At 39.3% G+C, this 15,586-nt stretch overlaps 1 protein-coding gene across 5 annotated transcripts in view; it reads left to right on the top strand.

The window, feature by feature from the left end:
* The window catches only part of LOC149846802 (methionine aminopeptidase 1D, chloroplastic/mitochondrial-like), a 159,869-nt gene that overhangs the window by 52,870 nt on the left and 91,413 nt on the right, over nt 1–15,586 (top strand). For all 5 annotated transcript variants that reach the window (XR_016430317.1, XM_089996584.1, XM_089996585.1 and 2 more), the window contains exons 4-5: nt 7,778–7,939; nt 8,276–8,317. Coding sequence is in view for 4 of the 5 variants with exons in the window: in XM_089996584.1 (XP_089852710.1) it covers nt 7,778–7,939; nt 8,276–8,317 (204 nt within the window). In the remaining variant the exon portion in view is untranslated. The remainder of the gene's footprint in view (nt 1–7,777; nt 7,940–8,275; nt 8,318–15,586) is intronic.

Below are 15,586 nucleotides of genomic sequence, written 5' to 3' on the forward strand. Positions count from 1 at the left end.
GAAATTGTTTATTCTGATGTTTGAGGCCCTGCACATGTTTGTTCCCTTTCTGACAGCAAATATCATCTCATCTTTATTGACAGTTACTCTCGTTATACTTGGATATTCTTTATGAAGCATAAGTCTTAAACCTTTCACATATTTCGCAACTTTCATGCCTTCGTTCAAAACCACTTCTCTACTAATATTCTGCATCTTCATTGTGATGGAGGTGGTGAGTATACATCGAAGGATTTTATTGATTTTCTCCAAAGCAATGGAATAAAGCGTAGAGTGTCTTGCCCACATGCACCACAATAGAATGGGATCGCTGAGAGAAAGCATAGGCATATTGTTGAAACAACCATGAGCATGATGCATGACAATAATCTCTCCATTAGTCTGTGGACAGAAGCATTCTATTCAACAATCTACATTATAAATCGTTTGCCCATGACAGTTTTACATAATAGTTCACCATATCTTTCTCTTTTCGGAATTCAGCCTGATTATAATGATCTGCGTGTTTTGGGATGCACTTTCTATGTTCATATTGATGATTCTCTCAGAAATAAATTTCAACCAAAGGCTTCCAAGTGTAGGTTCGTGGGATATGCAGATGATTACAAAGGGTATCGCTGCTATGACCCTACGACTAGGCATGTCAAAATTTTCAGGAATGTTGTGTTCGATGAGAATGATTTTGGATTACTTAATACCTGCCAAATAATTCCCAGAGAGGAAGTTTATCATCCATGGTTGAATGCAGAATTATTTGCAAGTATTTATGGCGATTGCCCACCTCAGTGTACTCAGGAGACGCAGTCGGCTGACCAGAATGACATTGACTCAGGCCAAGAGTACTTGCCTCAATTGGGTGATCAGACAAATGGGGCTTCATATGTTGAAGAATGTGTAAACTCACAGACTCACCCCATTGATAAATTTAAAGGTAATGTCTACGTGCGAAGAGAAAAAGGTACTTCTCTCGTTCCTCACATAGAACCAAATACCCATGTGCATGTTGGAAGCATGAGGAGTTCAAATAGAATCATACATCCTATTGACAGATGGGTCAACTACAATAAATTTTCCATGGATCTTCAACTCTTTTTATCTCAAGTTGATAAGCAAGATGAACCCGTAGAGTTTCATCAAGCCGTGAAATCAAATAAATGGATTGAGGCCATGAATGAAGAGGTGGAAGCACTCCATGAATGTCAGACATGTGAAATTGTTCCCAGACCTCTTAACAAAAATGTTGTTGATTCCAAATGGGTTTTCAAGATTAAGTACAAACCCGATGGCACCATAGAACGATATAAAGCCAGGCTTGTGCGAAGGGATTTACACAAGAATATGGGCAAAACTATGATAAAACTTTTAGTCTCGTAGTCAAAATGGGAACAATAAGAATTATATTGTCTTTAACAGTCCAACATAAATAGACATTGAGTCAGTTGGATGTCAAAAATGCATTTCTTCATGGAGACTTTAAGGAAGTAGTTTACATGGAACAACCTCCTAGATATGCTGAGGGAGACCCAAGCACACATGTATGCAGGTTAAATAGAGCTATCTATGGCTTGAAGCAAGCCTCACGCTCGTGGTTTGAAAGCTTCTCTCTGGAAATACAGAAACATGGGTTCTCTTGATCCTTCTTGGACCACTCACTGTTCATCTTCAAGGACAAAGGCATCACCACCCTGTTGTTGATATATGTTGATGATATCATTATTACAGGAAACTCAATGAGCCACATTGAGGAAATAAACAGACTCTTAAGTCAAAGATTTAAGATGAAAGACTTAGGAGATTTGCGATACTTGGAGTTGAGGTAGACAGGAAGCGTGATTGCTTAATACTGACACAACATAAATACACATTGGATTTATTGGGGAAATTTGGCATGTAAGATTGTAAGCCTTTGCCTACACCAAGTGTCTTACATCAAAAGCTCATCTCTCAGGATGGAGATTTCTACCCAGATCCTACAAGATATCAAAGTGTAGTCGGGATGCTTCAATATCTTACTTTTACTCGCCCTGATATTGTTTACTCAATCAATCAAGTGTCTCAGTTTATGCATGAGCCGCGAACGGGACATATGGATGCAGTCAAGAGAGTGTTGAGATATTTAAAAGGTACGGTTGGAGATGGGTTGGTATATAAAAAAAGTTGGAAAAGCGAAGATATGCATGACGTCATGGTCTACAGTGATGTCGACTGGGTAGGAGATCCTGATGAAAGGAGGTCAGTTTCTGGGTATTGCATCTTTCTTGAGGAAAACTTAGTATCGTGGAGCAGTAGAAAACAAAAAGCAATAGCTAGATCAAGTACTGAAGCTGAATACCGATCAATGGTTGCTGCAACTACTGAAGCTACTTGGACAAGGCATTTGTTGAATGAGTTGGAAGAACGGATCTCAAAATCTATCCTATTGTGTGATAACCAGAGTGCCATCAAAATATCCTTCAATCCCATTTATCACAGTAAGACAAAACATATTGAGATAGAGCAGCATTTCGTCCGACAGAAGGTTGAAGACAAAGAGATTGAGCCTCTCTTCATCTTTACGGAAGACCAGGTGGCAGATTTATTTACAAAGGGATTAACAAAAAGTAGATTCTGGTTCTTAAAGAACAAGTTGTCCATGGTACAAGACCACGCACAACTTGAGGGAGGCTATTAAATGTCGTCAAATAGGTTGGACCCGTTTGGGTCGGCGGGTCGGATCCAGACTCGAATTGTATATTGCGTGTTTGACGTCCTTGTGTCATTCTTGTAATATTGTATTTACTTCAAAACTGTTTTGTAACCTGTGTTGTATAAATATTAACTATTAGGTCATGTATCATTAAGTGAAATACGTGAGCCTATTGCAGCTGATAACTCTCTGTTGTTTCTCTCTTCCTCTATCTTCTTTTCTTCTTTATTTCTCCTGTTGCAGATCGGCTCAGGTGGAGACTCAAGATTTAACACATTTGCCTCGCCCCCCTTTATAAGAGGCATCTCCTCGCGCACGATCAGCAGTCATGCCTGTGGCAATAACATCATGCATAGATGATTGCCTAGCTGAAGCATCTGACATACTTTTCAAGGACATCTCGTACTGGAACAGTTAAGCACATAAATCCTTAAAACTGGGCAACATAAGCAAACACAATAAAGAAGTGACAATAACATGATACTCTGATCCTAGGGCACTCAGTGTCTGCTGCACTTTTTCTTTATCTGACATTGGACAACCGACAATTGCTAATTGATCTGTGATGCTTTTGACTTGATTTAAAAACTCAATAATGGTCATTGTCTCCTTTTTTAAAAGTTGAAATTCACGCTTAAGAAATAACACCTTAGCCTTTGATATCTGAGAGTAGGTCTGAGCTAGAGTCTCCCACAATACTTTAGTTGTGCAATCATCAAGAATAGAAACTAATACTTCTTGTGACAATGTGAAGGTGATATACGCGACAAGAGCCTCATCGCGCTTCATCGAAGCAACAAATGCAGGGTTGCGAACAATGTCTGACAATTCTCCTTCCTCTTTTGCTTCTTGTGTGATAAACTCTGAAGGCGCTGGAGTTGAGCCATCCAAGTGACCTGAAAGATCTTGACTTCGAATGAATTGACTTCGAATGAAAGGAGTAATCTGCCTTTTCCAAGTCAGATAGTTGTTTGTATTTAATTTTCCAAAGATTAGCTGTCCCAGAAAATTAGAAGAAAGACTAGAATTGGCAAAAGCATCCATTTACAGACCTTGAAAATTTTATATTCAAAGTTAAGAGGAATTAAGAACGAGGATAATGACTAAAAAAAACTGAAATTGAATCAATGAAGCAAGATTGCGTAACTGATTTCAGGTTGAAAATAGGACTGAAATAAAGAAGAAGACGTGAGATGACACGTCAAGGTCGGCTGGTGAAGAATAACAAAGATTCATTTGCTGGTAAATAGGGAAGAAAAACAGGAATATATGAGACCTAAAAACGTAGACAAGGTTAAAAGACGAAGACAATTAGAAGACAAAAACAGAAACAGGAAGCAGATCTGAAGAGAGCTGCAGCAGATCTGAAGAGAGGACGACAAACAAATATATATATATATATATATATTTGTTTTATGGGAGCAATAGATCTGAAGATAAGCAAACGACGGCTAACGAGAACTGATCTAAATTTATTTCAGATCAGTTGGAACACACACAGCAGATCTGAATGTGTTTCAGATCTGCGATATAGATAGCTAACCTTTGCTGAAAAAGAGAAGGCGTCAGGGGACAGATCGTGTAGCAGACGATGACAGAAGAGGAATAAGAAGACGTCAGGTGACAGATCGCAACCTGATTCACGTGGTCTGGTGTCGAAGAAGAGAACTCGACTTTTCACGTCCCTGAGGAAGATCTGATTCATGTGGTCTGATGACAACGAGGAGAACTCGACTTTTTCTGCAGCAGATCTTTGCTGATTCACTTGGTCTGATGTCGAGGAAGAGAACTCAGCTTTTCACGTCCCTGAGGAAGATCCTTTTACGCCCAGAAATGTCGCCGCTCTGATACTATGTTAAAACTGCCAATGGGTTGGCGTGTTTTGTTGAAGAAAGGAGAAAGGAGTAATCGTCTTGCTCCAAAGCACCCTCTCTTGGCGATCCACATTCTCCACCGTTCTCTCTTTCGTCATCAAGTTCAGTTGTACTTTGACTGCCTCATATTGAATAACGTGTGAAGGGTCGGGTATGTACTTTCTCATCACCGGGACGTGAAAGACATTGTGAATATGGGAAAATTGAGGCAGAAGTGCCACTCGATACGCTGACTCACCAATCCGCTCAAGGATCTTAAAAGGTCCCACATACCGAGGGCTAAGCTTCTTTTTTTCGAACCTGAAAAAACTCTTTGTCGGTGATATCCGCACAAAAATATGCTCTTCCACTGTAAAATTGAGCTCTTTGTGCCGTTGATCGACGTAACTCTTCTGTCGGCTTTGTGCAACGATCAATCATTGTCGAATCAATCGCACCTGATATGAATAATACTAGATCACCTCTGGAGATTCAACTACTCTAACTCTGACCTCATCTCAACACATCGGGGATCTACAAGGCCTACTACAGAGCTTTATATACGGGGCCATACCAATACTAGCGTGATAGCTATTGTTGTATAAAAACTCAGCAAGTTTCACATGCTTATCCCAATCTTTAGTGTAAGACCCAGGATTTTCAAAAAAAAAGGTCGGTCCCGGGTTGGGTCTGGACTCGATCCGGACCCAAACTGGATACCCTACCCCCGTGCTTTTATAAAGCAACAAAGGGGTTAGGGTTTTCTCATTTGAGAAAACCCTCCCCACCTCCGTCGCCTGCCCTGGTCTCTCCTCCGGTCCGACCTCCAGCCGTCGGCCGACGACTCGCTGGAGCGTTGACCGACAGCCTCCCCCCCCCCCCCCCTCTCGAGCTCCCTCAGTCACCAGAACCCCGACGAGCCCCACCACTTGTTTCTCCCTCTCTCTCTCACGATGTTTTTCCGACAGCCGACACCCCTCCTGCGGGAACCCTGCTCGTCGACGAGTTCAGCGCCCTCCGCGGCCCTCCCCGAGTCTTATTCTCTCTTCTCCTCCCTCGACCCTCCTGTTCTCAGGTCGGTGGACCAGAGCCACCATCGTGGTGGCTCTGGGTCTGCCAGGGAGGGAGGTGCTGAGCACCTCCCCTCCTCATTCTTTTCCCCTCTCTTTGACCCATTCGGGTGGCAACGGCAGGAGGTCGGCGACCTCCTGCCTCACCCTCCTTGTCTCCCTGTTGCGGCAGGGGAGGGCGAGACCCTCCCTACTGCTCGCACTCTCTCTGTGTCCCAATGGGGTCCGACTCGGCCAGGTAGTCGAGCCCACCTCCCTCTCGGTCGAGGTTGGGGCCGAGCTCGTCCTGACAACCGAGCCCACCCCTCTCCCTGCCTCCCTCTTCACGGCTGGCTCACCCTTGCCTTCGTGCCCTTTCAGCAGACGGAAGGGAGGTCCTGCCTCCCTCGCCGTTTGCCTCTCTGCAACCGAGGATCGGGCTCGGCCTGACAGTCGAGCCCCACCCCTCCTTAGTTGCCTCCTGGCAAGGTCGAGGTTGGGCCCCCTGTCGAGCCCACCCCTTGGTTCCAGCCTCTGTAAACTAGGAACGGGCTCGGCAACCGAGCCCACCTTTGCCACACCCCTCGGTCGGGGCCGCTGGGCTTGCCCTGCCTCCTGTGCGATTCTTTTTCAAATAAATTGTTTGCATATTCACGTTTTTTTTTTTCACAGCTTGAAGAACGGATCCCGCTCGCGTCTCGTGGCCCACGTTCACCAGTTACACTCGAGACGTGCGCAACCTCGAAACCCTCAAGGTAGGGGAAAGTTGCACAAAGGACAATGAACAAACTTAAATTAAGCAATTAAAACTTAAAATGGAAAAGAAATGATTAAGGACAATATATATGTATACGTATATCTATATATGTACGCATTTAACTCAATGATGCGGTTCCACGATCCTTGTCCTTTTACTTGTTTTTTTACTGTTTTCTGTTGCCGTCACGCTTGATGTGCCCAGGCTTTTTCTTTTCACATTTACTTTCCTGTTTTACTGTTTTCTGTTGCCGCCGCGCTTTATGTGCATAGGCTCTCTCCGCATTTATTTTCTGTATTTACATTCTTGTCTTTACTTGTTTTCATTTGCTTATGTTTCTGCCTTACTGCTTTATTTTGCCACCGCGCTTCGCGTGCAGGCTTTGCTTACGCATCTGTTTAGCCGAGGTACGATTTTGTACCTTGTGCACTGCCTCACGCATTTACTTGCTTGCATATTTATTTGGTCGAGGTACTGTTTCATACCTCTTGCACTGCTTACAAGGTTTTGCGCTCAATGCGTAGTTCTTCACTTTGGGGATCGATTGCACCTTACCACCGTACTATATTGTGCACGAGCTTGCTTTTTGTTGACTTGCACTTAAGTACAGCTTTGAGCGTATTTCGTTTCGTTCAGAAATGTGCAGAAAAGCTTATGCTGCCTAGTATAATCCAGAAATGGACCAAATATAGTTTGTCTCAATTGCATTAATCTTGTTGACCATGGCAACTGTCCACTTTTTCTTTTTCTTTTTCTTTTTCGCTATTTCTTCAAACTTAACAGGATCACAATTAAAAGGAAAACATTAAGTTTAGGCAAACCTGTCACAAATAAATTCTAAATCTCTAATGCTAAAGGGCATTCTATTAGTACAAGGTGGGTTTCTATGAGTAGATTTTAGAGATGGAGATATTAATAATGGAACATGACTAAAATCATCATCAATATGCTCATTTTATTCTCAACTTCATTATCAAAATTAACACTAATATAAAGATTTTTTCTGCATAGTTCCAATTTCGGTGCTGTGGTTCATCAAGTTCACAATTCTTACAGATTATCTTCTCAGTAACCTAAACATGGAGCTGATATGCTTTTGTGAGCGCAAGAACCAATTAAGATGTAATTGTCATTATCTAAATTTTTCTTCTCCTTTGGTCACATATTTAATGGACACAAAGAGTCTGATGCATAAAAAAACTGTTGATTATAAAGGGTTTATGAAATCTTTCTTTACATAAAATCAATGGAATATGCCATTACAAATGTTGTATAGTACAATAAAATTTGAAAATTGACTTAAAATGGTATTGCTTCCAATTTTTTGCTGCTGCAATGCTTTCACTAAGCACTTTAACATTATAATGTAGCTACTATTGTATGTTAGAAGTCCCTGATCGGAAAGTTGATTTTCAATTGTTGATTTCTGCAGCCAGGAGTAACTACCGATGAAATTGACAAAGCAGTGCATCAAATGATAATTGAAAATGGTGCATACCCATCCCCTCTTGGTTATGGTGGCTTTCCAAAAAGTGTCTGCACATCTGTAAATGAGTGCATCTGCCATGGAATTCCAGATTCTTGTGCACTTGAGGTGAACTTTTAGTCATGTTCTTCCACTCCATGTTATTCCATTATTTACTATTTGCTGCTAGTATGAGTCATGCTTACCTAAATGGCTTTGTTTTGAAATTAATACATTTGCATTTGGTTATTTTGAAGTCTTGCTACCTAGCCATTATTATATCTTTTTGGAAAAATGTTTGTTTGGTTATTCGGTTTAAAATTTTCCATCATTTTCTTTTCACTGGCATACATAAAAGACAAACTTCAGTCATTAAGTTCTCCCACCATGGAAGTTCCTGTAAAGAATGTTGTTCATTGTGGCAAGCATATGAAAGAGTTTCTAACTTCTGCTTTCAATTGACAGGATGGGGATATAATTAACATTGATGTCACAGTGTATTTGAATGTAAGTCCTTTAATATCCTATGCTACTTTGTTTTATGTGCAGATACAGATACCGTTATGATTCTATGTACTAGAAATCGCATTGTTGATATAACCGACTTTTCTGTTATTCAGTTATTTATCTTTCTTAATGTGATAATGTGGACCTTTATTGATTAAATTAGGCCTATAGCTAATTTTATTTTATCTTTGTTATTCATGAATGTCTTAGATACACCATTCTCCAATGGGCATCTTGGAATATGCATATCCACACACAAACCACATATTTGGTGTTGATGTGCATGTTGGAACTTTGGTATGAATTAGAATATCACCTTCTCACACATTTTGGACTGGATTAGGCTGCGTATATACTAATGCCATTCATGTTTGATATCTAGCAATTTGAATGTGACAAATTATTTTCTTGGCTATTGCATTTTGATGCAATCCGGACCATTCAATTTTGTCCTTTACAATATATTTTGGTAGTTAAGTCTCTTAATCCAAAGCATGTTAAACGAACCATGATGAACCTCTCCGTATGGGCTGATCTACAAGAGATACATGAGTAAGCGAGACTCTACTCACTGATACCAAATTTGTGGTACATGACACTTATACGTACATACATATATATATATATGTGTGTGTATGTATATGTTTGCTATAGCCGTTTGTACATGCAATCTAGTAGAAAACACTTTTTTCAACTTTTTTGCAATTTTTTTGTGGATCTAACCTTACAGCTGTGATCTACATAGTTTTTTTAGTACAAAATGGGTCTCAGATCATGTATTTGCAATTGTGACATATAAGCAGGTTTTTAAAGGTTTAAAAAATCAACCCACAAAATGCCAAAATTTCAAGAATAAAAAAATCATATTTTTACTTTGAAAAAATGTGTTTCCTAGCAAACAAAACACGTTGAACACATCTAAAGGTCAGATTGAGTGGATACAACTTGCATCTATGATTTTCTAACTAGATTGTACATATTGTAGACTGTAGCAAATATTTATCCATATATATGTATGCATGTATCTATGTATATATGGATCACACTCTTATACTGGCTAATCAAACATCATGCTCAGTGTCCAGCTAGCAAGAGACCTTACATTTTGAAACTTTGGACCAGACCCAGCCTGACTGTATAGGCTTTGAATCTAACCTGTAATGAAATACAAAGTGAACAAATAAATGCCTCTTATGGGCTTACAAGCATACAAGAATGTGCACAAACAAAGGATTGATGCGTCCACACTTGACAGACAGACCCTGCGGATGCCATCTGCCCGGAAAACGCGCAACTCACGGCCCCGAAACCCACGGAAGCGGGAGAAAACCAATGACTGGAGGCTCAAATGGACGAATCACGCCAAATCAACGAAGAAGTTATGCTTAGAACTCATACATGAGGCACCCCAACAATGTTGAAAATTTTGGCCAGGAAAGTTCGGCGGTCCCCACGTGCCATGTGGGCCTCACAAAACTTTGTGGGCCCCACAAGTCATGTGGGTCCCACAAGCCATGTGAGCCCCACAAGGGTCCACCTTGGTGGGTCCCACTTAGCCCACCATCCTTAGTATATGGTTTACTGTAGCACTTTGTTTTGGTTTTAATCATGGATTTTAACCCATGGTTTTAATAAACCATTTTACCACCTTCCCCATTTACTAATGGGCTGGGCTTTGTAAGAAAGTGAAAAATATGCTACAACAAATGTCTCTCAACAAGTTCTCACAAATACATCATAAGAACCACAAAGGTTCACAAAGAGAACTTAAGAATACACACAACCCGAAACGGGTATAAAAATGAAAAATAAAAAATTTTATTGATTTGAGATAAAAACCCAAAACAAGAGTAAGTATTTACAAGGGGAATAGCCCCATATTTATAGAGAGGTAGAGAGAAGCCTTAAGAGAGCTGTTGGACTCTCCAACGGCTCTAATAGAGCTGTTGGGGAGTCCAACAACTCTTTTTGGATTTACCTTTTTGACTTGGTCAAAAAGGTACCTTTTTGACTAGTCAAAAAGGTAAAGGCCAAATCAGTCCAATGATGGACTGGTTTGGCTAATTCTAGTTGTATTTTAACTAGAATTAATAAAACGAAAAATCCTAACTAGAAAGGAGATAAAACATTACATGTCTATGAGATTACATATTTTAACACTCCCCCTCAAACTTACGGTTGGATAACCGAAAGTTTGCCTAAGAGAAAGTGAAACCTAGGAGCAGCGAGAGGCTTGGTGAAGAAATCGGTCAGCTGATATTCTGAAGCAACATAGGGAAGATTGATGGTGCCACACAAAAATTCCTCTCGAACATAATGGCAATTCATTTCTATATGCTTGGTGCGTTCATGAAATGTTCGATTGCTTGCAATATAGATAGAGCTCTTGTTGTCACAACACAGATTTGATGCTTTTGGACTTTCATCTCCCATATCGGAAAGTAGACGTCGAAGCCAGACTAATTCCATAGTAGTTGTAGTCATTGCCCTATATTCAGCTTCAGTTGATGAGAGAGAGACCTTTTGTTGCTTCTTACATCGCCAAGACACCAAGGATTCTCCTAAAAAGACACAAAAACCTGTAGTTGAGTGGCGGTCATTTGGATCACCACCCCAATCTGCAGCAGTATAAGCAAGCAATTCTAAGTTAGAGGAAGCAGATAAAAATAATCTTCGAGAAATAGAATTTTTGATATTTCTAATAATACGCAAAACTGCTCTCATATGAACAGAAGTTGGAGCATGTTGAAATTGACTGGCTGTATGGACCGCATGTGTAATGTCAGGTCTTGTGATAGATAGATACGATAGAGCCCCAACAAGTTGCCTATACGGAGTTGGATTCTCGAGTGGCTCTCCATTATCAATCTTCATTTTGACATTCACAATCTCAGGAGTATCAACATGTCTTTCATCTGAAATACCTGACCTGGCAACAATATCTAATGCAAACTTAGATTGAGTTAGCAAGTAACCTCTAGGTGAGTAGGCAACTTCTATACCAAGAAAATATTTCAAAAAACCCAAATCACTCATTTCAAAATGTGTTTTGAGAATTTTTTTAATATCATAAACTCCCTGTTTATCACTTCCAGTGCTGATCATGTCGTCAACATAGAGTAGAAGGATGATAATACCTGCATCAGAATTCTTAACAAACAAAATTGTGTCAGTAAGACAAAATCGAAAACCAAAATCAAGCATAACCTTACTAAACTTATCATACCAAGCTTTTGGAGCTTGATTGAGACCATATAAAGCCTTGTTTAGGCGAAGTGTTTTCCCTTTAGGTATATTCATTCCTGGTGGTGGGTCCATGTATACTTCTTCAGCTAAAGTTCCATTTAGAAAAGCATTTTTAACATCCATTTGAAAGATATGCCATCCCTTTATTGATGCAAGAGCTATTAGGATTCTAACAGTGGTTATTCTAGCTACTGGGGCAAAGGTCTCTTCATAGTCTATTCCATATTCTTGAGAATAGCCTTTTGCCACCAACCGGGCCTTGAATCTTTCAAGAGTGCCATCACTCTTGGTTTTCACCTTGTACACCAGCGACAACCAATAGGTTTCTTGTTGTTTGGAGGATGAACTTGAATGGTCCAAGTATTTTCTTTTTCTAAGGCTTCTAATTCGACTTTCATAGCCTTGACCCATTCTGGTTGATCCTTGGCTATATCATTATTGGGAGGTTCTTCATAGGAATGAATTAGAGCAATAAAGGCTTGATGTTTTGGTGAAAAAGACTGATATGACACAAACTTTGCAGGAACCCTCGAGATCCTAGTGGATTTTCTAGATGAAGAGGCAGATTCATGTTCCCTTGTGTATTTATCCAGGGCACATTGTCTTTCTAAATTTCCTCGTCTAGAGTATTGAATACAATCTTGACTATTTCTATGAGGATCAGAATCAATCACATCCATCTGATCATCTAGATCAATTTCTCTGTCACTATCCTTTGGAACTAGATCCAACAAGATGGAATACTCATCTATTTCAATAGAATTTTTGTTTTCAAAAAAACTTTCATTTTCTAGAAAGGATACATTCCTTGAAATGTATAACTTATTGTTTTTAGGGTCAAAACATCTGTATCCTTTTTTATTATTTGCATATCCTAAAAAAGTACAGGGTATAGCACAGGGAGAGAATTTATCATTCTTATCTGTAAAAACAAAGCACTTGCACCCAAACACCCTCAGTCTAGAATAATCAGGTTTTTGTTTATAAAGCTTTTCAGTAAGAGAAATGTTCTTTATTGAGGATGAGGGCATCCTATTAATAAGATACACAACAGTTAAAATAGCTTCGGCCCAAAAAACTTTAGAAACTTGATGTGTGATAAGTAGTGTTCTAGTTGTTTCTATAATGTGTCTGTGTTTTCTCTCAGCTAACCCATTTTGTTGAGGGGTATAGGGACAAGATTTTTGGTGTGAAATTCCATGTGAGTTCAAATATTCTTTAAATTCAGTTGATAAAAATTCTCCCCCTGAATCAGTGCGAAATATTGCAATATCATTCTTAAATTGATTTTTGACCATATTATGAAATATTTGAAAAAAAGAGAACACTTCAAATTTGTGTTTGAGAAAGTAAATCCAGGTATATCGTGTAAAGTCATTCACGAAAATTACATAGTATAAAAACCCACCTTTTGACGTAACTGGTGCAGGACCCCAAACATCAGAGTGAATTAATTCAAGTTGTCGAGTGGAGACAAAAGTTCTTTCTTAAAATGCTAGTCGTTTCATTTTTCCAAGAATACATTTTTCACAAGTGAAAGTTTCAAAATTACAAATTTTTTCCATGTTTGGAAAGTACTGAAGCTTGGATATACAAGGGTGACCAAATCTTTGGTGTAAAAGATCCAAGCCTACTTTTTGAACATTGCAGCATAATGTTTTCTTGGGTAATTCCAAAAAATCCATGTAATATAAGCCTCTTTCTCTATGGCCTTCCTCAATCAGCTTCCCTGACTGGTGATCCTGTACTTGACAATCATGAGAAGAGAAGGAAACATTACACCCATGATCAGTTAATTGAGAAACAGATAAGAGATTTAGATTAAGTTTGGGGATATATCTAATCTTTGGAACACAAAATCCTTTTGAGTTTTGAGAGTTATTTTCGAAATTTCCTATTCCTTTTATCTCAAGGGATGTTCCATCCACAGTAAAAACACTCGATTCACTTGAGTCATAAAAATGCGACAGTAATTTTAAATTTGGTGTCATATGAAAAGAAGCACCAGAGTCAAGAAGCCATAGGGGTTTACCTGGATCGGAGGTGCCAACAGAAGAGATCGCAACTCCAGCTGAGGGAGAAGTTCCTTTAAGAAGAGGTTGTAGAGCCTCCACCAGCTGAGACAGGGACATGTTTCCAATGGATGTCTCATTTGATTCTTTTGATTCAACAACAACTACCTTCTTCTCATAAGATTTTTTCAACTTTGGACAGTAAGTTTTAACATGTCCAGGTTCATGACAGTAATAACAAATAACTTTTCTCCTTTCAAAATCGCCTCCTTGCCTTTCATTGTTTATTCTCCCAATATGTGGAGGTTTGTATGTGCGAATGTGATTACCTGGTCTAGATACAGCTAAAACTGTATCATCATCGCTTTTGTCGACTCGTTTCTTGAGTCTATTTTCTTCCATACTTAGCTCTTCATTGGTATCTTCAATAGAGGGAACATTTCCCCGATGTAGAAGAGCGAACTTGGTTGATTCAAATTCGGGTCTCAACCCATTTATAAATTGAAAAAAATGCCCCGCATTTACTTGATTTTGGCGAAGCTCAATGTCTTGTGGACAATGCTACTTTGGTTCAAGAAGAGTCAACTCTTCCTATAGTTCGGATAAGCTATTGTAGTATTCTCTAATACTTCTCTCTCCTTGAACCATATTCCGAACCTTTTCTTGTAAGTTACATATATGAGCAATATCTTTAAGAGAATACATTCTCTTAAGATATTCCCACGCATCATTAGCATGTTCAAATTTTGCGAGACTTGAACACTTCTTTATGTCTACACTAGAAATTAGCCAAGACATGATCTTGGCGTGACCCATTCTCCATTCTTTCCATTCATTTTCATATGTGGAGATGGCCTTAGTTTTTTCCACCTCCGAAAGAGGTACTTCTCTTCCACCTTCTTCTTTAGTGAGCGTTAGTTTAGGTTCCTTATCGGTTCCATCAACTAAGCCTCATAGACCCTTTCCCCAAATAAGATGCTTCATGATTGAAGCCCATGTTACATAGTTTGAATCGTTGAGTTTTATGGACTTAATGGTGACATTATCATTGTCATCCATTTTACAAGCTTGGGAATGAGAGGGGAAGAAGAAAAGCAAGTGGGAAGAGAAATATTTTAACCACAAAGATCGAAAATAAGTAGTCTTCCACGCCCTTCAAGGCTACACACGAGCACTCCTTCAAAGAGACTTCACTTTCTTGAAGAGTAGTTGCATGGCACGCTTCCCAATACACGTCCACCGACCTTGCTTTGATACCATGTAAGAAAGTGAAAAATATGCTACAACAAATGTCTCTCAACAAGTTCTCACAAATACATCATAAGAACCACAAAGGTTCACAAAGAGAACTTAAGAATACACACAACCCGAAACGGGTATAAAAATGAAAAATAAAATTTTTTATTGATTTGAGATAAAAACCCAAAAAAAGAGTAAGTATTTACAAGGGGAATAGCCCCATATTTATAGAGAGGTAGAGAGAAGCCTTAAGAGAGTTGTTGGACTCTCCAACGGCTCTAATAGAGCTGTTGGGGAGTCCAACAGCTCTTTTTGGATTTACCTTTTTGACTTGGTCAAAAAGGTACCTTTTTGACTAGTCAAAAAGGTAAAGGCCAAATCAGTCCAATGATGGACTGGTTTGGCTAATTCTAGTTGTATTTTAACTAGAATTAATAAAACGAAAAATCCTAACTAGAAAGGAGATAAAACATTACATGTCTATGAGATTACATATGAGATATTATATGAGATTACATATTTTAATAGGCTTTGGCCTGGTTCTTATCGGGCTCGGGTTTGAAGAGCAGCCCATGACCCAACCCATTGGCCCAATGGGCCAATGTGAAGCGGGCCGGGCTCGGCCCAAACCCAACTAATTAGTGCAACTAATTAGGTAAATAACAAATAATTAACAAGTTCCTATTACCTAACTAATTATCCTTCTAGTTTTCATAAAATTAATGCAACTAATTAGGTAAATAATAATAGTTATCAAGTTACTATGCAATTA

This window comes from Nuphar pumila, chromosome 2, assembly GCF_984573655.1.
Source record: "Nuphar pumila chromosome 2, dmNupPumi1.hap1.1, whole genome shotgun sequence".
Classification (NCBI taxonomy): Eukaryota; Viridiplantae; Streptophyta; class Magnoliopsida; order Nymphaeales; family Nymphaeaceae; genus Nuphar; species Nuphar pumila.